The 23415-nt window shown below is 34.9% G+C and overlaps 1 protein-coding gene across 8 annotated transcripts in view; it reads right to left on the reverse strand.

Moving 5' to 3' along the window:
- The window catches only part of AKAP9 (A-kinase anchoring protein 9), a 109933-nt gene that overhangs the window by 34501 nt on the left and 52017 nt on the right, over positions 1 to 23415 (reverse strand). For 7 of the 8 annotated variants that reach the window (XM_072033643.1, XM_072033642.1, XM_072033640.1 and 4 more), the window contains 10 exons: positions 22324 to 22435; positions 21630 to 21828; positions 19461 to 19557; positions 18552 to 18644; positions 16364 to 16732; positions 15028 to 15252; positions 13751 to 13891; positions 13097 to 13200; positions 12060 to 12265; positions 4442 to 4653 (listed from right to left, as the gene is read on the reverse strand). In XM_072033643.1, the coding sequence (XP_071889744.1) occupies positions 4442 to 4653; positions 12060 to 12265; positions 13097 to 13200; positions 13751 to 13891; positions 15028 to 15252; positions 16364 to 16732; positions 18552 to 18644; positions 19461 to 19557; positions 21630 to 21828; positions 22324 to 22435 (1758 nt within the window). Of the gene's footprint in view, positions 1 to 1210; positions 1959 to 4441; positions 4654 to 12059; positions 12266 to 13096; positions 13201 to 13750; positions 13892 to 15027; positions 15253 to 16363; positions 16733 to 18551; positions 18645 to 19460; positions 19558 to 21629; positions 21829 to 22323; positions 22436 to 23415 lie in introns of those variants that run through there. The other variant, XM_038174409.2, reaches the window with a different exon arrangement.

Raw genomic sequence — 23415 nt, forward strand, 5'->3', positions numbered from 1 at the left:
GTCTGGTATTCAAACTAAGAGAACATTTCAACTTCAGAAAATGAAGTAATATTTCCTGCTCCCCTCTCATTTTTTCCCTTTCATATTACAGTTGTTGGCAGATATTTGTAAGAGTAACTTTCGTGGTTTTGCCACAGTTTCTATTCAACATATTTCATCTGTCAATTTTTTTTTAAAATAATGGCTTTATCACCATCTCCAGCTAAGTTCATGAGTACAATTAACATGCTTTAAAATCCCTGAAAAAGGTATTAGGAATGCTTTATAGAAAATTACACATAAAATTACCCACTTATAAATAAAAATTAATTCAAATAAAATTGAAAAGAACATCTGAAGTATCAATACATTCTCTTTTATAGTACACTGTATTTAAAGACTTGATTTGTTTTCTAGAGCATTCATTTTCAGATGGACATTATCACCCTGAACAAGAGTATTCTGACAAGAATTAAAAAACTGTGTAAATACTTCAGGTGAATATCTGCACTGGTTGAAAATATTTTAACAATTACAGTCTTTTCACTCTATTCTTAGATTTTGGAATTCTGTATGAAAGCCCCACCTCAGTTAAAGGAGAACATATGATAGATTTACTGTACATAGATAACCATAAAAATGGTTTACTCAAATGCATTAAATGAACTCAAATGCAACTCCAGCGGAAACTTGAATAAAAATTGTTCACCAGCTCTTTTCAGTAATAAAATCTCAAGGTATTATTCAAAATATCAGAGGACAACACAGAAAAGAAAAGCAAACATGAGCATAATCTTTCAGGTATAAACATTTCTTTATGGGATCACTGGAAGCATTAGCAAGCTTGTGCCAGTTAATGTTACTAGTTAGTGCATGAAAGCTATAAAGGAAAAACATGTGGACTGCAGTGCCCTTCCTTTCTTCTTAAATTGTTTTTACAGAGAAAAAATTATAACGTAGTAAGTGTAATTAAAATACCTTAAAAAGATATCTCAAATCTATATAAATCAATATATTTCCATGTCTGCTAAATTAATTTTTTTAATAAAGAACACGGAGTATTGTACAACTAAAGATGTTTAATTGCCCATTAAAATTGCCTAGGAGAAATGCCTGTCATTAGTACACTGATTAACAATAAGGAGACAGGTTTACACCATTTCCATTGCATTCTCTTCTATTTAAGCAAGTTAAAATATTTATTTTTTTAAAAAACAACTTTTATACTTACTGAGTAGGGAGGTGTAGGCAAGGAGATTTTAGAGACAACTTTTAATATGTGCCCATTTTTTTTGTGTCTGAAGTGCAAAACTGAAGTATTTACAACTACAGAATTATTCTCATCCAAGTGTTCAGTGAAAGGAAAAGGATATGGTAAAGGCACACGAGATTCAACCTCATACGCATCTTCTTCTTGTCCTTCTGTCCACAAACTACTAAAAAGATTAGATGCCCAGTAGGTGCGGTAAGAATCCATTCCCAAAAACACTGCTGTTACCGTCTTCTCAACCGTCACATAGGTATTTTGCACTACCTAAGCTGGCTTCAGAAGTTTCTAAGAGCAATTTGCAACAGAACACACACGTTTGACAATCTGAAAACACTTATCAGTACTGTCAGTGACAAACTACTCAGGATCGCCAGGAAGCCTCAGATCTCACACTCAGGCAGAATAATTCAGGAGCACAATAATCCAAAAGAGAAAGAGGTGCATAACTTCATATGGTCACTCCTAAAAATCCTTCTTAGAGACGTTTCACATGAAAAAGCACCACAAATCTTCCAATAGCAGCTGGCAGGTAATATCCAAGGCAAGGAAGCATAATTTTGTTTGACCTGAACAGGTACACTGCAGCAGACATACAAGCTAACAGAGAGCAAAAAAGTAATTTTCCACCTCCACTACAGCAAGTGAAAGAAATACAGCGATGTCACTGCTTGCCTTCATTCTCGTTCCCTGCATTAATTCAACAGGAAGAGCTTTCTCAAACTCACCTGGTTTAAAGGTTTCCTGTTAGTATCTCCCAGCCGAAAGTGAACATGGGAGGGGCGTGATTTATTTACCTACACGTAACACCAGCAGGTGGAATCTGAATTAGTGCACCCACTGAATGTCCTGCCTGAAAGGAGCCACACTGTGCTTCAGGTCTGAAAGTGTGTGTTCAGACAGGTCTCAAATAGTTCTTTGAAGATTTTGCCAAGTTTTTCTCACTCTTTTAAGTGTATTTTAAGAAATGCGTACATGCTTGTACCACAATATAGATGATTTAGAGGACAGGTTTAAAATCTTTTCTGTCTGTGATTTTACGTTATTTTCTCCATTCTGCACTATTTTATGAAGTATTAGTTTTCTATATATTTAAAAATAATTGTAGTCACCCTTGGTATGTACAGGAACTGTATATAATTTAGTAGCCACAGACCTGACTTTGCAAAGCAATTAATTTTTGCAGAGTACCTCTACAGGACAGCTAGAAATTATGTCCAGATTTATACTAAATACTGTAAGAAAATGTCCAAAGAGACTAGCAACTTATTTACTTAAAAAAAAAAAAAAAAAAAAACACAAATACGACCTTCAGGGATAAATCCATATTTGTCTACTTCATTCTCATGGGAAAAAAAAGTGCATGTATGTGTTTGAGCGAAACATAACTGTTGCTGGTATTAGTAAAGGCTGCTATAAAGCTACAAAGGGAAAATAAATTTTCGTGATCAAGTGACAAATACAAATAAGCTGTTTAGAATATACTGATTACTTTTGCTGCTACCGTGAGACGTAAGTACTTAATATAAAAACATCAGTCATGAAAATAAAATAAATTAGGTTTATGTTACTGCTTTTAAGTTAGGTTACTGCTTTTAAACATCAGAAGCAAAATATTCTGAAGAAAGAAGCACCAACTGGACTAGATGTCAGTACTGCTGTAAGTTGCAGCATGAATTCTTAATTACTGCAACACTTTGAAGTTGTTTTTGTCTACATCACCTGTTCTTTAAATGCAAGATGATGCAAGACTTCCCACTGATGTCTAACAGTGTTTTTAAGGACTACATATATTACAGTTTCTGTATCCTTTTTCAGTATTATGTAATGCTGGTACTTAAGCTAAAAAGCCAACAACCCAACAAGAAAAGCACCTCAAAACATCAAACATCCCTATTTAACTGAACTTATGCTTAAACAGAAGAGATCTATTGAAGAAATCAGTTTGAAAACAAATGCACTGCAGAAACTGATTTACAAGATCCATCAGATTCCTTGCTTTAGTAAACTGTAGTGGGGGGGGGGGGGGAGGCGGAGGTGAGTTGAACTTGCATTTATATTATTTCAACTTCATTAAGTCACAAGTTAGCCTTTTATCTTTTTTCCTTAAAAAAAAAGGGTATCAACTTAATTTTGAAGCATTTTTCAAAAGTAACAAATACTTAAATGCCCTTAACTTTTAAAGTATTAGACAGCTGAATTTTCATATTTCATCACTACAGCTTTTTTCTCCTTCATTTCCAGTAGTCATGATTTACATATTTTATACCCTGAGACAAGAAAGCAACAACTTTTAAATAATATCACTATTAGGTTAACTAACAAACGGGTCTGTAGCATAAAACACAGTTGCCTTTGAATTCTAGTCTGAAGTAAATTAAAGAGCTGACTTTGAAGACTGAGCTCTTCAAGGGACAGTGACTTAAAAATAATAGTGAAATACCAAAATTTACCTAGGGTACATTCAAATTGAGATATGCATCATCTGAAAGTTAAGCACCTGGTATAAGCAGTGTGATTTGAAGTGTCTGAGCTAGGTACACAACTCCTGTTTCAATTAATAGAGAAGTACTCCACAGAACAATTAAAATCCCACCATGCAAATTCCCCCTACAACAAAGAGGAATTACACTGCCTCACCTCTGGAGGCAATTCATGAACCACGTACCTCCCGTACACACCAGAAGGCTGGAGTGCCTATCCTTTTCTGATAGCAAGGTAGGTATGTGCTTAACTTGCCATGCTTAAATCCTAGTTGGAAGATACAGTAGGAGAGCTCCATCTTTTTGCTGAGCCAATTGACTAAAACGTCTGTCAAGAGAACTGGGCCCAGTTCCCTTCAAACCTCTGTCTTCACACAGGCCAGCTCAACGTGCTCTGACACCTCCTGCCTCATCTCTGGATCATGGTAGAATGCAGATGACTCTTATGAGGAATGAAAGAGTGCCCTAGATTGATATACTTGTCTAAATTCAGGCATCCTTTGTAGTCCTAGTCCAATTCACAGTGTGAATCTACATTCATCAGTACAGTAATGCTGGAGCAAACTTTTTTAGTTTAGGCACCTGAAGCCTAAACTGTTTCAGTTTTCAAAAGGAGCCTACAGTTTTTAGGCTTATAAGAATACATTCATGAGGAAAATAAAGAAAAAAAAAGACACAAAATTCAAAACACATTACTGTTAGATCACACTACCTGATTCGAAGTTTCATTGATAGCTTCCAGAAGCTTTTCAACAGCCGCCTGTAGACGAGAACTGATATTCATAACTAGTTCTTCATTTTCAGGATCTAATTCCATTCCACTTTCTGCAAGATGTTGGCTCAGTAGTCCTTCATCTGTTGCTCCTGACCACAGGTTAATATCATCGTCTCCCATGCCACTACCATGATATGAGGAACAGGGCTCTGGAAAAAAATGATAGTTATCTTTTAAATAGACTCAGAACTTCAATACATGAAAAACTATGCTGGAGTTACCATTAGAAAGACAAGTCATAGCATGATAAAAATATCTGTATTGATCACAAAGACTGAAAGGGAAATATTACATACTAAAATTTTCACAAAGAAGCTACACAATGTGTTAAATAAAAACAAGCAGAAGGCAGAAAGAAAATGAGATATTAACAGAATATTTTAGACATCCTCTCAGTATGCTTTTGGGCTCAAAAAAGTTTTCCCTTTTTGCTCTCATCTTGCAAACCTTTGTTCCTCTAAGTTACCCTTAATCTTCAGAGTAACTTGCAGTAATGACTTGCCTGGTCTTTAAAAGCAAGACCAGGTAAAGAAAACCTAGACCATCAGCCACTGTTGGTTAGTGTGCTATAACACACGATCGTTAATAATTCAAGTTAGTAATTCAAAAACACAGGCTCAAGTGAGTAAATGGAACAACACATATGCAATTCAACTTCTCAGGACAAAGACCAGATACAGAACATCAACAATCAGCATTATCATTAGTGACCTGAAGAACTAATTAAAATGGGTAGCTGAACAAAGCAAGTACAATGCAGGGGAACTGTAGCTGTCCCAACTGATGGGGAACATGGCATCTTCCTACTCTCAATTTTCTAAGTTCTGATTCACTTTAAGGGTCTTTATCTATTTTGTCTGAAAAGCAGGAAACACCAAATTTGCCAGTGGTATGGAACTGACAGCAATTCATCTAGAAAACAGTAGATTTGCTAAATTTAGAATTCAGGGCTGCATTGAAGCCAGACAAGAGAAAGCAAACTCCTGTTTTAAAATCACACTTTCAGTGTGAAATCATACAATAATAAGTCATCACACCAGTAGATGGCTATCGGTGATGTAATGTTTTAAAAATTAAGAATTGCTGTGTCATAAGGCTGTTATATTTGAAATGCCACAAATAAATGTTATTGTGGAAAAAAATTAAATGCTTATTTTCATAAAGTATTTTTAAAATATTTAAATATCTTATATATATATTTATATTTTTATATATATACCTACACAATTAGATGTTTTTTCTCAAGTTTTTCTTCCCCCAAAATACTTTTTTTTTTTTTTAAACAGTGGTATGCCTACATGAATTAAGAGCAGTCAATGCCTGTTATGCAATGAAATTACAATACTACGTTATCTTTGAATTTAAGTTCCTGGTTACTCCATGAATTGTGACAGCTGAACTGGAACAGTTTGTTTAGCTACAGAAATTCAAATGAAATTATAATAGGTCAATTTTATAAATTGCCTTTGAAAATGTAGATAGCACTCTCGTGGGACCCAATTTCCTTATAATGCTCTCCTCTTAAACAGGCATGCAAATAGCATCAGAAATGCAAGTTCTCTTGTTGATGCTGTTTGAACCCACCACAATTTTTATTTTTCTTTTAACAAGTTGCAACATGATTGACCATCTGGTTGACTTACTGTTAGGCAGCTGCATACATCCTGATAATAACACATGTATACATTTGTTTCATTATGGATGTAGATGATACATGACCCACATACAACAAACTAATCCACACCAAGTTTAATTTAGAAAGGTTTAGTTTTGTTTACTTTTATCTTATAATTGAGAAGACTTTTTTTAAATGCAGACGTATTTAATAATTTTTTTTTCTTCAAGGTATATCATTACTGTTTCATATCTCCTTTTAGATACGTGGGATATAAATTTACAAAATCTTTTCACACTCCAAATTAAAAAAAAACAAACAAACAAAAAACAAACAGAAAACTCACTATATACATCAATGGAATGAAGAATTATGACAGGATTTCATCTATGCAGGATTTCAAAGCACTTTTGAGTACTGCACTTTGGATCTTCAGTCATAAACTACTGTAGTGGAGTCACCCTGTTCTACCAGCACACTAATAAACCTTTGTGTTTGGGGAGAATAAAAGTTTTCTCATAACACCATAACATTTCAAGACCCTGCAATGTAAGGATGGCTGCAAAATGAATGATTTCATATTTTTCACTGAATAGCATTCTGATTTCTCAGCACCCAAACTTAGAGGACTCTGGGTGTCTCAACACATCAATACTGAAGCAGAAGCTTTAAAGGACCACCATTTCAGATGGGCATCTGGTAGTGTAAGTATTTCCAAATGCTGTGTCGAAGTTGTTTTTTATAGTCTGAGTTGAGGGAAAACATTCCTTACTGAGCTATGAACATACTACACTTACTGTAACACCTGATGCTCTTGGGAGGTCACTCATCTTAAGTACTGACCACATAAGACCCTGCTTAGCTCCAGAGATCTCACAACATAAAAGTATGGACACAGCACCGTAGCACAGCTATGAATAAGATAAATAAAACAACAACATATTAGAAAATGCACAATCTAGTTCTCTCCTAATTATCTGTGTAGTATTCCTGTATTACATGTCAGCTTTTATTTCTTAGGTAAATTAAAAAAAAAAAAAAACACTTTAAAATTTCAATTTCCCTACCTAAAAAATATACCGTCTTTAAAAACATACAAACTTTGAATACATTTACAAATGTGGGCAAAGTTTGGCTCTGAAAAGTGAATCTTAACGTACACAACTTTAACCCAGTGTAAAATTCATGTTCTATAAACCTTACATTTTAGTGAATTATTTGGTTGATAGGTATATCTGAATTGTGCAATGAGTGTAACTCAAATACAAAAATGAACATTATACAAAATAACTGCGGAAATTTGCAGTCTGTTGCAAGAGCATCTGAACTTCTGACTGTCTGGAAACTTGTAGAGAAAAATCTAAAAACATCAATGACTGCTCAGAATGAATGTCATTCAAAGCCAGGTCTGGAATATGTCTCGTACACTAAGAGCATCACTAATATTATTATTTCTTCTTGCCAGTGACCAGAAGAGTACAATTTGGCCTCCAACAAGTAACAATATTTTAAACTCTTCTCTTACCAATATCAATTAATTTGTAATTTGCTACCATTTCTTCTAGATATAAACAAAATGAACCTATATTAAAGTCTAAAGTTGTTATATGAAAAATCTTACAATGGAACATCATAATTTCCCTGAAATAGCTATAAAAAAAAAGGGGAAGGAAAAGGAGAATTGTAATCTAAAGTATAATTTGGTATGTGGAAACTTCACAGCTTTCAAAAAAGGAAAGAGTATCAAATACACTCAAAACTGCAATAATTTTGTTTATACTGTGGGGTTGACAACTCAAGCAAAAATAAATCAATGACGTGATAATGCAGACACCCATCGTGTAACTTCTATTAACTGGCACTTTAAGAACAGGAAGTTCAGTGTCTTGTAACCGCAAAGTGAAAGTCTCTGCATTTTCTCACTGACAATAGCCTTAGTGCACCAAAGTGTTATGGCACAGCATATTTCCAGAAAGGTTTCAGAAGCAAGAAACAGAAATGTTGTTAAATCTGATTAACCCCCATGGCAGCTGACCACCTGACCCCCATTTGTACTAACCCTTACAATGACAGTCACTGCTCCAAGCATTACAACCAAATTCTCTTTCCCCAAATTCTTTTTTTCCATTGACACAAAATAATAATTAGAATGTAACCAGCACAAATAAAAGTGCCATTTGCTACTGAATATTAATTGTAATGCAAAATAAAAGGTTTACAGTTTTTCCTTTGCCATGAAGTTTGCAGTTCAGCATATCAGATGTCACGGCCATTAGATCTTTAAAAAAACATACAGTGCTCACTCCGAAGTTTCAAATACAGATGTTGTTTATAAGCTGCCACCTGACATTTATGGATCAATACCTAGTTCATTTGAGACATATTTCATGTCACTTTAAGCTAATGCCTCAGTCTATTTCCGTGATTCCACCACAGAACTGTGCTCAGGGGTTACAAGCTGAACACAAACAAAACTTGGTATTGTGACAGTTCAATGAGTGTAACTACTCACTGCCTTGTTCCTGGTGCAAGGGAACAAGGAGCCCAGGAAGTAGGCGAGAGGGTTTCATGTTCAAGGGATGCCATAACCACACAGGCAACATGCATTACTGCAGCCCCTCTACCCGAGGTAATCCATCTAAAGGGCTCGATCATGGTGATTCCTGGTCCAAATCACCCTCTGCAATTCAGTCACTGGATTTCTTTGCACAAGTGCTGTTCACTTCAAGTTAAATGTTTTATGACTGAAATTTGAACTTTGCTCTTTGTGCTGCAAATAAAATCTTGTGTTAGCCCGTACCCTAGGCAAGGTCTCAGATAAAACTCCATACACTCTGTAAATGAAGTTATGGTTATAAGCATGAGACCTTAATGATTCAGCTTTGTAAAATGCTAAAACAACTCAACAGAAATAGTAGTCTGAGCTTTGCCTGTCAATAAATATGGATTATGTTCGGAAGGTTGCAGAGAATTCACTTTATTGAACATGTTTTTTCTATTTTGTTACCAGATTTTTATCAGTACAAATTTATTCCTACAAATTACCTAATTAAAAAGGAAGTTCTGTTTGGTCAGACATTGGAAAATACAATAACAAGCACAGATTACAATATAGAAAAGGTATATATCTCTTTCTTTCTTTCTTCCAGAAAGCAGTGGTAAAATTTCTTAGAAGACTATGGTCTTTCAGACCATCCTGTAGGAGCATGAGAAATGAGTAGCAACAGTCCTGTTGCTGAAAACACTAGGAGAATGTCTTCTATTTCTATTTGAAGCAGGTTTGAATGCTTCAGCTGATGAAACAGTACAATCACTACTAGGGCTGTCTGACCCTAGTGGCAGAACTATGCACACAGCAAGTATGCTGTTGTATTTTGAAAGAAATTAAAAACAAACAAACAAAAAATAGCCACCCAACAACCAACCAACCCAAACTGTCAATCCTACATCTGAAATCAATGACAAGCTATGAATTCACCCATTAGAGCCACTGAAATTTTGGATCTTCATTAATCCTTACTCTCTCCTTTGTTTTTTTTTTCATTTTTATATTATTTCTGGACTTGAAAAAGAACACTGAAATAAAAAAAATGGTACATGGAAAGCTGCTATGCCAATACAGCTCTGTGCTAAGATGGAGAAGTATTACAGTAACACATGAATTGCTTTGTTAAAGAGTAGCAGATCCTTAATTACCTCTTCACAAAACACTCCAATGACAAACACAAGAGATGAAACAGTCTATCTTCATCTCTAGTGGAATGTAATACATTTCCATTTTATTTAAGAGAGTACTCTTTCATCAGAAAACTGTAAGAACAGGGTTTGTAGTACATTTAGATTTTTATTATTATTATTATTATCACTAAACCAAGGCATAATTTCAAATTTTGTCCACTCAAAATACCAAATAAAGGTAGTCTTCTGTGCTCTCCCACATATATGTAATGCGAATAGTCCCTCCCTGTTAAGAATTGTTAATGACAATAATTAGTGACAAGTAAACACATGGTGGTGCAGAAGCAGGCAAAAAGCGACTACGTTTTGTGTATTGTGCACAACTGCGCAGAGCAGGCACATAGGAGAGCCGCAAAATGCAGTCATGATGTATTAGCAATTTTCACATAGAGTTATGTATGTTTTTCTGAAAATGGAACAATATTCTCAGTACAGTACTAGGTAACAACAGAATAAATATAACTGTGATGGCCTGTGATCACTTGCCTCATAATGGGAACATGTTTCTATTTCTTTGATCAATGTATGTTTTGAAAATCTCAATGCTTTTTACACAATACAGTGACAACATGCAGGATATGAAGAATATTTATAAATTACTGTTTCCAATATAGAAAACAGATTTAAAATGCAATTTACATAAAGACTACCTCATAACACAAAGGGACGTGATAAACTTTGAGGCCGGTTGTTGCTACTTTTACCACTTGGCTAAGACACAGTGTGGAAGATAGCTAGTAGTGTTTCAAGACACTTACTCTGAACTACTTGAACATATGTCTACCCCCTTCATTTCCCACCCCAAAGTAAAATGCAAACATTCTTCATCTTGAATGAAGTGATTCCTTCAATTCTAGTCCCTGGACAAGTACCAAAAATTTAGGCCAGAACCTTAGTTACCAAATCCAAAATGTGGGGAAAGAAAGGTAAAGCCTCAGAAGTCCTCAAAAAGTATGTTAATTTTCCTCACAATTAAATACAGTGAAACATGCAGAAAATAGAAGTTATGAGGCTTTTTAGTGAAACACCAGTACTATAAAACCATGAAGGTGCTGTTAATTGAAAAACTTCAAGAATCCTTACACTGCAGCAGCTGTACACATTTCACTGCAGATAACCTGTGGAGAAAAAGACTGAAAGAGCTGCCACTGTGGCACAAGTCATACATGCTTTTTAAACTTGCCCCATGGTTTAAAGGTATAAGGAATCAGCAGTATTTAATGATCTATGTTTTGGATTAAAGAGTTTCGTAAAGTTCATCTTTTACTATTTGTATGATTACTCTGTAGTATATATTTTCTTAATACTGAAAAGTAGTACATAGTTCTTTTTTGCATTCACAATAGTTAAAATTTCAGACAAAACCAGATGTATGATATGTTTTAGTCTGAACTGATCTGTTGTATGTTGTGTGCCCTTAAGACCCAGGACGAACATACACATCTTTACACTGGCTTCTCATACCATATGTACCTAAATGGCAATATGACAGAGCTCCTATTCTTGCCCAGAAGAGAAATGAACAGACACTACCTCAGCATAATCATAGAAAATTAAGCAGTGCCTGGGAAAATTCTTCGGCACCAGTAAGCAATTACCTACACCGTTAAAATGCTCCTTTAGGCTCATGCCAACTGGCACTCCTCTGAACAGTTGATGGGCAGGGATTGGGAGTTAGAAAGTTCCTGAAACTGTTTCCAAAAGTCTGTTCGCATGCAACCACCCTCTTTAGGAAGTTACGAAAGTCCACAAACATAAATACAGGCTGTCCCATGCCAGCTGGTCTCAGTGACCAGCAACATCCCTATGTACACTACATGTACTAGTAGAGGTACATGCTTTGACACTAGCTTCCGTTCCCCATGCATATGGGGCATTAAGTTGATGCAAGATTCCATGCACCTATCTTCTCTTTCTCACTCTCTTTCTCTTTTCCCCCTTTGACAGGAACGTAATTATTTTTTATATTTTTCCCTTTCCCATTCTGTTGCAGGCTTTGCAAAAGTCATGTCTGGGTCATACCCAAAACCAACTCCTGAAATGCTGTCTCTTAGGAACAGATATCATATGTATTCAAATGACTGATAGTAAAAAATAAATATTATTTTTAATTAAAAACTTCAAAATGAAGGGTAGTTAAATATCAGAAAGAAAGCATGCAAATGATACTTATTATGAAACAGAAAACCATACAATAAGTACCTTTTTCATATCCCACACGGACACAAGGTTTTACTGACTCCTCTGGGTCTGCGTCCCATCCAGCTGGTTTGGAAGGCTGGACCTTCCCAGACCTATCCAGTAACCCAACTATATGGCGACCAATTGTCTCCTCCGTGGCCACAGTTGTCTTCACAACTTCTAAAAGAATCTTCATGAGTTTCTGATTAGCCTTCTGAAAACCATGCCTGCAGGACAGAAATTAATCAGAACTTTGATTTTCCCCTGCTTTCAAATCGTGTTTTATCCCTTACACACCAGTGCAACCAGGAAAATTTTGCAACTGAATTGGTAAAGTCGAGATTGCTTTTTAAGACAAAAAAACACATAACATACATAAATATTAAAAAGCACATTTGTGCTAAAATTCATTTTTTTTCTTTTTTTTTTTTTTAAACGAAATATGTGAAAAATGAAACTATTTATCAAGATTTTAAATTATCTTGGTATTTTTTCTAGACTTTCTTCTAAAATGGCAAGAGATCCACCTTCGCCTGGCACTCATTAAATCTCCTCAAATACAATAAATATAAATATTTCTCAAATTGTTATTTACCCATTAAATACCCACTCTTTTCACAGTGTGACAATTAAAGATTGCTCATCTACATAGATCAAAAAAGTTAGAGAATATTCAAAATGCATTATCAAATACAATTATATTCATATAAGTTTAGTTCATATATGTACAATGTGTTACTTATACACATCTGTATAAATGACATAATTCTATGTATGCATGTAATATGAAAGAGTAAAACAGACTAAAATTTGGCTCATCCTCTATGCCATTAGAAAATTAGGTTTTATAAAACATAAGATTTGATTTCATCTTAAGTATGTTAACTTAGAAATATGGTTATTTATAATCAAAAACACTTAAATATGGTTATCTAGAATTAAAAATTATCATGAAGTTCAGTCAGAATAAAGCTTATAAATATTATTAACTTAACAGCAAGAATATCACTCATGATTTTTCTTTAAATAATATTTTTTTAACTAACAGTTCTAAGCACCTTTCTTTAGAAAGAAGATCTGGAGATGTTTCGTCAGACTTTCTTCCTCCATCTTTATCCACCGAGATTTGCTCTCTCCCGTCATTTTGGTTTTCATTTTCATTCTGAGCAAGTTTTTGAAAAGGGAGAGAAGACAAAATAGAGAGAAATCCTGTCATGCCAGGAACAACATATTCTTCCGATAAGTGGTAAAATATGAAATTTAAAACTAAAATCAGTTGTGTTTTGTTAATAAAACTTCTGCGTGAAATCACAAATCAAGAAATACTTTTCCCATGTGGAAAAATTAAACTAAACCAAACGAAAACCAAAACAGGAAGTCCAAGGCAGGGCTTATTAGAAAGAACTTTGTTATGCTGATTAAACAGTCTGTGCTTGCTGTTGCTATAGGAATTATGAATACGTGAGTTTACCTGAGCAAACAGCTATATTAATAAACCCCACCTACAAGCTGTTAAACTTGCTTCCTACTACCTGAAGTAAAAAACCTGTGTTTACCAGTACCTTAAATTCTACAACTTCTTAATCCTGCTCAAACCAAGGGGTATCCAACATCTTTTAGGAAAGTATATTACATGTAAAACATTTGCAGCAAACCAAATCTTACCAGTTTTATATGCCACAGCTGCCAAGACAGTCAAAGTCCACACTTACCTCAGTTTGTGTGCTGTTGTTTTGTAGCTCACAGAATTGCCTCTCTTTTCCAGGTAAGGAATGTTGCTTTAATGATTCCAGTTCTTCTAAAAGAATTCTCTCTCTTTCTGCAGCCAGGCTGTCATTCTCCATTGAGACACGCTAAGAAAGAAGTGTTGCAGAGGCACACAAAGGGTTTTTAAGCTTCTGAGTATTAGTAAGTCCTGTCACTTCTAATTTTGTTACATATTTTGCACAATGAAAATTCAGTCCATTTCTTTAAATGGTTATAAAGACACTGAAAGCTTTCTAGAACTGAAATACAGCTAAAAAATTCTTTTGATATTTTATAGCTGATTTAAGGTTTTCACAGAATTTGGACACTCATCATGAAATACGGTGGTTATAACGTAAACTGAATGTTTAACTTCTAAAGGTTACATGCCATAGTATGTAATTTTGTACAACAGAGAGTAAAAGATAAAAAGTTATTTTTTTAAAAAAAAGCCTACACACCTTCTTTTAGAATTGCTAGAAGAACTGATAGCTTAAACATGATGCACAAATTCCTATGCAGTACTTATGCATAAACATCCTTGACATGAAAAAAATAATTGGAACTTATGCTGCTGGCATTTCTCTATCTAATATTTTTCATCAGTTTCAGGAATTTGCTAGCTTTGACAAAAGATGCAGTTGCAATTGGCAAAGGGATAAAAGAGAAACAAATGTATAAATCAAAAGAAAGGATTATCAGGATAAATGATAGAAAGATGCTATAACGCAGCTAAGAGAAACGGACACCTGACACTGCTGGAGAAGAAACAGACAAATAGAATGCATGCAACTTGCTCTCTAGATTCCCAAGCTCCTTGAGCCCAAACTTAAGCAGAATAGTTTGGGTAAGGTCTGAAGGAACCCAACTTCCACTCCACAGTGAAATCAAAGAATTTTAGAATTCTTTGATTACTATTTCCATATATATACATTCTTGAAACTAAATCGGAGCAAGACAAATTTTTCTGAATTCTGTTTACTTTGCCTTTCAATTTGTCTTCAAGGGCTTGAAGAGAAACCTGTAAGTGATGTTATTTTGAAGACTTAAATTTCTAAGATAAATTAATGAGTTGCAGTACACACAAACATATATTTGAGTACGTGCACACATGCATGTGCATGCATATATTAAATGTGTGCCTGTCTCTTAAGAGATACACAAGTATAAATAAACATAAATCTGAGCGGTAAAGTCTCTTCATTAAATCATTGTTAACTCACTATGCCAAGCACCATATTACCTCAGCTAATTGCACTTTAAGACTCTCAAGCTCTGCTAGGAGTTGCTCTTGATTTTCTTTTTGACGTTCCATTTGCTGCATATGCCCTTGTCTCAATAATTCTGTTGCCTGCTGATGTTCCTGATACTGCCGTACTAGTTCCTGTCTCATGTCTTCCAAACGCTCCTCGTACAACAACAGCTGACTCGATGTTTCTGTGTCTGATGCTGTCACCACATTGTTGCACTGAAATATTGGAACTATTTTAGCATTTCATGTTCAAAGACAAATTCTAGAAAATATTTCAATACATTTAAAAAAATACTTTCACAAATTAAAATAGCTATTACTAAAGCATTATTGTGGCGCCTGTTTCTTGAAAGGTCTAGGTTCTCCACTTGAAAAGACAAACTTTTCAAAATACTAATAAAAATTAAATAAATAAAAAAAAACTAATTAAAAAAAACTAATAAAAAAAAATAATAAAAAACTCTAACGCCTCTGAGCTCACAGGGATCTCAACAGAAAACAGAGTGGCAGATATACATGCTTGTGAGTGAGTGATTAAGTGACTCAATGTGTGTATACTGCAACAGGAGTTTTAGAGAACAGTATCACACAAAACAGAAATATTACAGTTCTTGATATAGTCACTATTGAGATATAGTCACTATCAATACAAGACTCAAATATTCTACTGTTTCACAAATTTGAATGTGTAATTTTTGCTTTGGCTAGTGTCAAACTCAATAAAATATTTAACTAGGATTAAATTGTAGAGTCTAAATTTGACTGCTTTTTACCGTATTTATTCCAGGCCTTACACCTTCCCCCATGTTTCTGAAGTGCTAAACATTAGATATATGCTTTACATATTACTTCTGTAACTTTTTTCTTCAGCTGATATCATTGACAGAGAGCAAGGGACTCGAAGTTTTGTTTAAAAAGTTCTCTGTTTAGTTTAAAAAGTCTTATTAAAGCAAACTCCCATTTTTATAATATAAAAAAGTCTTATAAAAGTCTTATTAAAGCAAAAAGTCTTATTGCAAGCAAACTTATTGCTTGCAATACAGTTTCACCACAAAATGGAATAATGTTTTCCTTCAATCAGGGTTATATTCCTTTCCTCATGGCATACCATAATGCTATGATAATGAAGGAGAACATTGGAAAGAAGGTAGATAATTGAGACCTAAAGTTGCCATCCCTTTTAAAAGGAAACATTTCAATTGAATTTTGAATTTTCATCTTAATTTATTTCTTTGGTGTCTTCTAATTGAAATGGAACTACAAATCCATTTGAATGATTATTCAAATGTGTTGTTATATATTTTTAAAACAAACAAAAAACACTTACCAATGTTTCCTCTGCCATATGCCCTTTGACATGGGAGAAAAGTTCTTCAGAAATCACTGATTCATGAGTGTTCTGTCCTAACGCATAACCAGACTTGCCATTAGAACAAAGCTGTTTTCCAAGTAAGTTCATCTCACCAGATTCTTCGATGAGCTCTTTGCAAAGTGATTTCAATTCTTCTTCAGGCTTACTGCCCCTTTCTGTTGCTTTAAGGGGGCTGTCAACCTCTTCTTCACTACACTCCTTTTTAATTTCAAAATGTTTTCCCTGTTGATGTGCAATTTGTGTTTGTGTTTCTTCTTTCTTCTGCCTAGCAATTCTTGATAATTCACTCTGTTTGGCAAATGCTACACTCATTGACACAATTACCTGAATAAATACAAGAAATATGTATTAATTTATACTCTGCAATGTATTAATTTATACTTTGTAGAATTTCCTATTGCTGAAAAAATCTCCCTGCTTACCATCAATAATATAAATAGAAGTACTAAAAGTTCTGAACTATGACTTTACAATTTTTTAAACAGAATCTAGAAAGGTAAGGGAATATAGATACCTTGTCAATATCATGAACAGTCGTATCTTAAAATACAGACATGCTGTGTTTAAAGTGGTCTAACAAACTGTGATGATATTTTCAAAATATATTACATATTTTACTATTTATTTTACTATTTATTACACTATTTAAAAATATATTATATAGCAGGGAATTATGTAATTCTCTTTAAAAAAAAAAAAAGCCTAGATTCTACAAGGAGACTGAAAAGTCCTGGTATATTCTTCTAAGATACTGTTCTAAGTCCAGCCATGCCTAGGTTCCTCTATCTATCCAAGTATCATCCATAAATATTTCACTGACATTGAACTTCGGGGAAGCAGTGCCATGCACTTGATATTCAGCACAGGTATTTAATTCCTTAGAAAGAAACTTCTACACGCATTAAATAGCTGCAGTTGTAGTTACAACAGCTTGATAACTTTTGCATGTTAGTGTTAGGTTAGAGGTTGGACTCGATGATCTTGAGGTCTCTTCCAACCTAGAAATTCTGTGATTCTGTGATTCTGTGATTGCTAAGCATCTCCTTCTAATACAAATAGATCCCTTTTCTAATCATGCAAGCAGTTACACTCGAAAAGAAAACAAACAAAACCACACATGAAAACAACAACAACAAAAATAACTCTTCCTTCCCAAGCTTGTCTTTTGAATTTGAAACCCTCCATAACAAAATACAAGCCAATCATGTACTTTACTTTCCCACTTCCCATAAAGATGGGTTTTCTTGGCAGCAGATGAGACTGATGGAACATTTACTCCAGCAATTTCGATTACTTACATTAATGTCATCCTCATTAATAACTGGCTATAACATCCTTCCTAACTCTAATAACAAACCTTTTGACAAAGTATTCATTTTTTTTTCCAATTTTTGACTGATGTTAATTTAATTCACCTGTTTTGTGACCTGCCATGTTAATGGCATAAACACATAAAATGCAGAGAGAATTCTTCATTCCACAAAGAAATGAAAATGTTTTTGGAAGTCAAATAAGAAGTAATACTAATACCAATGATTTAGTATACTCTTATAAATAATGTCTAAAAGTTAATTCTCATGTTTCAGTCACCAGATCCAATAAAAAACTACACGTTTTACACAGCACGTGAAAATAAACAATGAAATATGATCAGAAAATAATGTGAAACTGTTAACTGTAACTCCTTTTGAACCTGAGCATCTGTTAATCCTTAAGCAGCAAGAAATCCACCCTCTATGTCTCTAGATTCAATAAATAAATTCTGGTAGTGAGTATGGTTCCACGTTGTTTTATTTCACTGAACTTTTAAATGAGAATAAATACCACCACCACTTTGCCTATGAACAGACATTATAACAGAATTATGAATGGTACATTAATTGAAGGACCACCTGGTTACAAAAGAAAAGGTATGAAACTAGGCATTACAGGAATGAACATATATCCCGCAATGAAAAAAAAAAAAAACAAACAACAAAATGTTTCAGCAAGTTTGTTAACGAGACTTTCATATTCAAAATCAGAACAAAACAATTCTTTGTTAAAATAATAAACTGTATACAATACTGCAATTGTCAGGAAAGGCAAACAGAAGTGACAGCATTTTTAAACATATTTTAAAGTAACAGAATAAAAGGAATACCTTTGCTATTTCTTCTTCTAATCTTTCTTGGTACTGCTTTTCTAGCAATTGAACAACATCTAGATCATTTTTCATTTCAATTTCACTAGCAAGCTGTAAGTAAAAAAAAAAAAGGAAATCTCAGATCATGTATTTGTACTTTCATTTCATAGATTTTAAAGGTTTGAAGAGATTTTTTCCCCTCAACTAGGTCACATTTATTTCTTTTAAATCACATATTTTTGAATCACAAAACTGGGTAAAGGACTTTGCCTCATTTCTGCACCAAAATTAATTTTAGAAGTTGAGTTTGAAACAACTGATCTCTCAGCACTATCTGAATTGTCAAAATGCAAAGAAAACAAGGGAGAAACTACAGTACTGCAGCAGAAAATAGTGTTGCTGCTTTTCAAATGCAGAATTTTGGAGTCAGCCTCCTAGAGGAGGAATGGGGTCTTTTCTATTTGCGTTTGGCTTCTATGATCTTTAGAAACTATACTTAAAAAAGTACTGGGATTTCACTTAAATCACTCTTCTTCCATAACTACTCTTCAAAGGAAAGTCAGAATGTTTTAAGGACTCCTGAAGAAATCCCAGAATTTGAACATTGATGTCTTCCTACTTTTACAAGAGGCAGCCCAACCCTTTTTTTTTTTTTTTTTCCTCAGAGAATAGATAAAAAATAAAATTGAAAAGACAGGATGAATAAAGCATGTTTTATTACTCCTAACTTCTCGAAATACCGTTTGGCAAAGTTTATATATCATTCTATTTTCTCTAATGTGGTCTGTAGAGCAAAGTATTAAGACAATTATTTAATTACTACCAAGTATTAGCCTGTATTTCAATTTCATCTGAGAACCAAAAGCATCTAAATTATATTGGCAGTATAATGTTTGGCAGTTATAGGATAAGTATTGACAGTTATACCTCCATTGTTACATCTGGTCTCTGCTGATGAAGGTTTTCAGTGCACTTCACTTTTCTGAAGACCTCTTTTAGCTTCATTTGTGAATCTGGGGATATACTAAAAAGGTAAAAGAAACAGGGAGCTACGGTTAAAATAAATTCAGCCTTTCAATACGCATTATTTTTTCCTCTGTTCAAATATGTACACATACAAATATACTATGCATCATACATATTCAAAGACTGAATATTCAATAACTGCACATACTTTTTTCACAACACACCTTTCCCCATGTCATTAATTTCATATACTTGACTTCATAATTCATCTGCCTTCCATACACTAGCTCTTTCAAACTAACACTTAGCATCAGTTTTGCCAACCAACACACAAAAACGTCTTTCACAGCTTCTTGAGAATATTTTGTGCTTGGTGACTTGCCACGATTAAGATGAATACTACAGTGCCTGTTTGAATCATTAGGATATGATTCCTCACTGATATGACTCAATAAGAAAAGGCATACACATGAAAGTAGTATGAAATACAATGATTCATTTTCTGTTTAGCTGTCAACATGCTGAAATATATTCAGAGACTTTCCCCCCCCAACTGCAAATCAGTAAAAACAAAACACAACCACACACCACTGTTCCCCTTTCACTACATTTTGAAAAAGACTTAACAGAAATACACTGCCAAAAGGATAAGACACAGTACCAAACTACCCAGAAAACCCCCTGCTCTAGTCTTTGTGACTACAAGAAGTAGTCACAAAGAAAAAACCTGCCACCACAAAGAAAAAACACCTTGCTAAAAGACAGGGAGCAAAACAGATCCTTAGAAAGTAACTATTATCTATGAGACTTACAGCCTTTACCAATACTAGGATTTTAGAGAAACTATCAAGATTTTCTTTTGCTCAAATCTGAGAGCTGTTTTAGATTATTCTGAAATGGGAATCCAGAATAATTTTATAAACCTTTTGACATTTGTATCTACAAAAACTAACCCATTATTTTTAGCATTCATATTTAATTTGATGAATGAAGACCACAAATATATTTTAAGGAATGAAAGGAATACTGTTTAAAAGATAGAAAAACACAGATGGCTGAGAAAAGGCTGTGATCAAATAATTAGGGTAAAACAGCTGTTTGGGTTATGATAGGTCACAGTTGAAGAAAAATAATTCTATCTCAATTTCTCACAGCCTCTAAGGATTTATCTCACCACAGTTCTTTTGCTTTTTGAAAGATAGCTGTTGTAAGTGTATCAAACACTACACAATTTCTAGAAACATATAAACATATAAATTCTTCCCCTCCACCCCCCCTAGGTTATATCTCTCATTGCTCCTGTGTCTATTCATTTCCCCTCTACAGTTGTCACTAGTCTGCCTATTAAACCCAGCTCTCCCTCAAGTAAGGGTGAGTAAGGGAAATGAAAAACACAAACACTGAATGGTTCAACAGGTGCAACTAAATGAAGAACAGGAATCCAGAGAGGACACTGAATAGACCACAATGAAAAGCACCCACCACTCCTTGAACACATCCAATGAGTCAGTGAAAGAATCAGCAACCAACCAAAACCAGGTTCCACAGTTGTCAGGATTCCCCCAAGAAACTCCCACCTCTTTCAGGCTTGCGTGGCCACACTGGCCAGGGCCAGGAAGAGGTTGATATGCAACATCCCATGCCTTGTGACTTGATGAAAGACAAAATCTGTTAAGTGGCCTGCAACTCTGCCACAAATATAATGCTACACATTCTAGAAAAGTGTTGATTCCGTGGAAATACCCTACACGAGCCATCCTTCAATGTTAAGTTTGTTGCCTGGAGTTTCAAGGTGGGAGGCGGTTGGTTGAGTTGGATTTGAAATTATGTCTGAAAAGCTCATGTACGTGAAGGGACATTTCCACATTATTCCAACTAACATACCTTCCTTTATTACCTATAAAAGCTACATGTTTGACAACATTTCATAGTTCTAAATGCTGCACTACCTTGTTTGAAATGTTTGTCGTTTCTTGGTAGCATTGAAAGAATAACAGAATGAGAGTGATGTGTTTATAAAGAATTTCACACATTTTAAAGTAAAACACATAGCTTTACATGAACAGTTATTTGGAACACTTCTGGTTGAATGCAGTACAACATTATAAGCATTAAAGGACTGATTAATACCTCGTGTAGTCAGAGGATACCCCAGCACTCCGAAGCTTATCCTGCAAATGAACAATCTCTGTTGTGTACCTCTCTTCACTTTCTTTCAGCTGTTGTTGGAAATAGGACCTGAGGTACTCCACTTCTTGAGTATGTTGTTCTTCAAGTTGTGTTTTCATGTTCTCCATCTCCTTCGAACAGTACTCATGAATTTTAGGATCTACACATAGGTTATTTGAATAGAGAAAGGGAGGGAAAATACTTAAATTACAATAGTATAAATTCACCCCCCTCACAAACTATTAGAAGTGATGGAACTGAAGAATTGCAGCAGTTAAAAATTTCTCCTCATACCATATCAATTAATTTGTCACAATAACTAACTCAGTCTTCCATTTTTACAAAATTAAATAAAACCTTTATCTTCCATTATTTGATAAGGGTAACAAAACTCTTACCAGTGGAAAACTGGTAAAGACCAAACCAAAGCTGCTTAACAGAATGCAGTTCCAATATATTTTAGAGATTAAAGAAAATTATCCTTATGTAAAATCTGCAAAAATCTCTTAAGTGCTTCAAGTTACTGTAAATTATGAGTCAGTTAAATTTTAAAGTTGTTCTTTCTCTGACTTTCTCTGCCCCTGCCCCACCCCTCTTTTGAATTAAAAATATTAAAACATTACATACATTAAAAACAGTATATGCATCTTTTTACCCATTAGACCCTGTGAAGGGGACTGCAGACATTCCTTTCTTGTTTCCAGATGGTTAGGTTCCTCTTCTTTCCTTCTCTCAGGTTCCGAAGATGATAACCACGGTTCTTTGACCTAAGAAATAATCAAATAAATAAAAAGGACAACAACTTGCACAGAGATAATGCAAAAATATTAACCTTTTTTATAAATATGTAAGAAAGATTAGTGGTCAATACACGAAAGAATGTAACTGGCCTAATAAATACATTTCAATATAACTACAATATAACTAGTTGATCAGCCTGTCTAGAATGTCCACTATTAATCTCAAACTCTTCTCCCTGGATATGAACTGTTAGGCCGTAATTCTGGTTCCAGACATGTGCACACTGTTGTGCACTTGGGGCACAACAACCACATGCAATGTTACAGGCTGGGGGAAGAGTGGCCTGAAAGCTGCCCAGAGGAAATGGATCTGGGGGAATCGGTTGACAGCTGACTGAATATGAACCAGCCGTGTGCTCAGGTGGCCAAGAAAGCCAACGGCATCCTGGCTTGTATCAGGAACAGTGTGACCAGCAGGGCTAGGGAGGTGATCATCCCCCTGTACTCAGCTTTGGGAGGCCGCACCTTGAGTGCCATGTTCAGTTTTGGGCCCCTCAGTACAAGAAGGACATCGAGGCCCTGGATCATGTCCAGAGCAGGGCTACGAAGCTGCTGAAGGGCCTGGAACACAAGTCCTGGGAGGAGGGGCTGAGGGAACTGGGGTTGTTTAGTCTGGAGACGAGAAGGCTCAGGGGAGACCTTAGCACAGCTGACAATTATCTTAAAGGAGGTGAGATAGAGATCGGTCTCTTCTCCTAGGCATCAAGAGATAAAAACAAGGGGAGAAGGACTCAAGTTGCACCAGAGAGCAGGTCTAGGTTGGATGTTTGAAGAAATTTGTTTGCTGAAAGGGTTGTGTGGCACTGAACAGGCTGCCCAGGAAGTGGTTGAGTCACCATCCCCAGAGGTCTTCAAGAAATGTGTAGATTTAGAACTTGGTAGCACAGTTAGTCCATAGTAGTGGACTTTAGTACTCTGTTGAAGGTTGGACCTGAGTGATTCTAGGA

The sequence above is a fragment of the Anas platyrhynchos genome, chromosome 2, assembly GCF_047663525.1.
Source record: "Anas platyrhynchos isolate ZD024472 breed Pekin duck chromosome 2, IASCAAS_PekinDuck_T2T, whole genome shotgun sequence".
Classification (NCBI taxonomy): domain Eukaryota; kingdom Metazoa; phylum Chordata; class Aves; order Anseriformes; family Anatidae; genus Anas; species Anas platyrhynchos.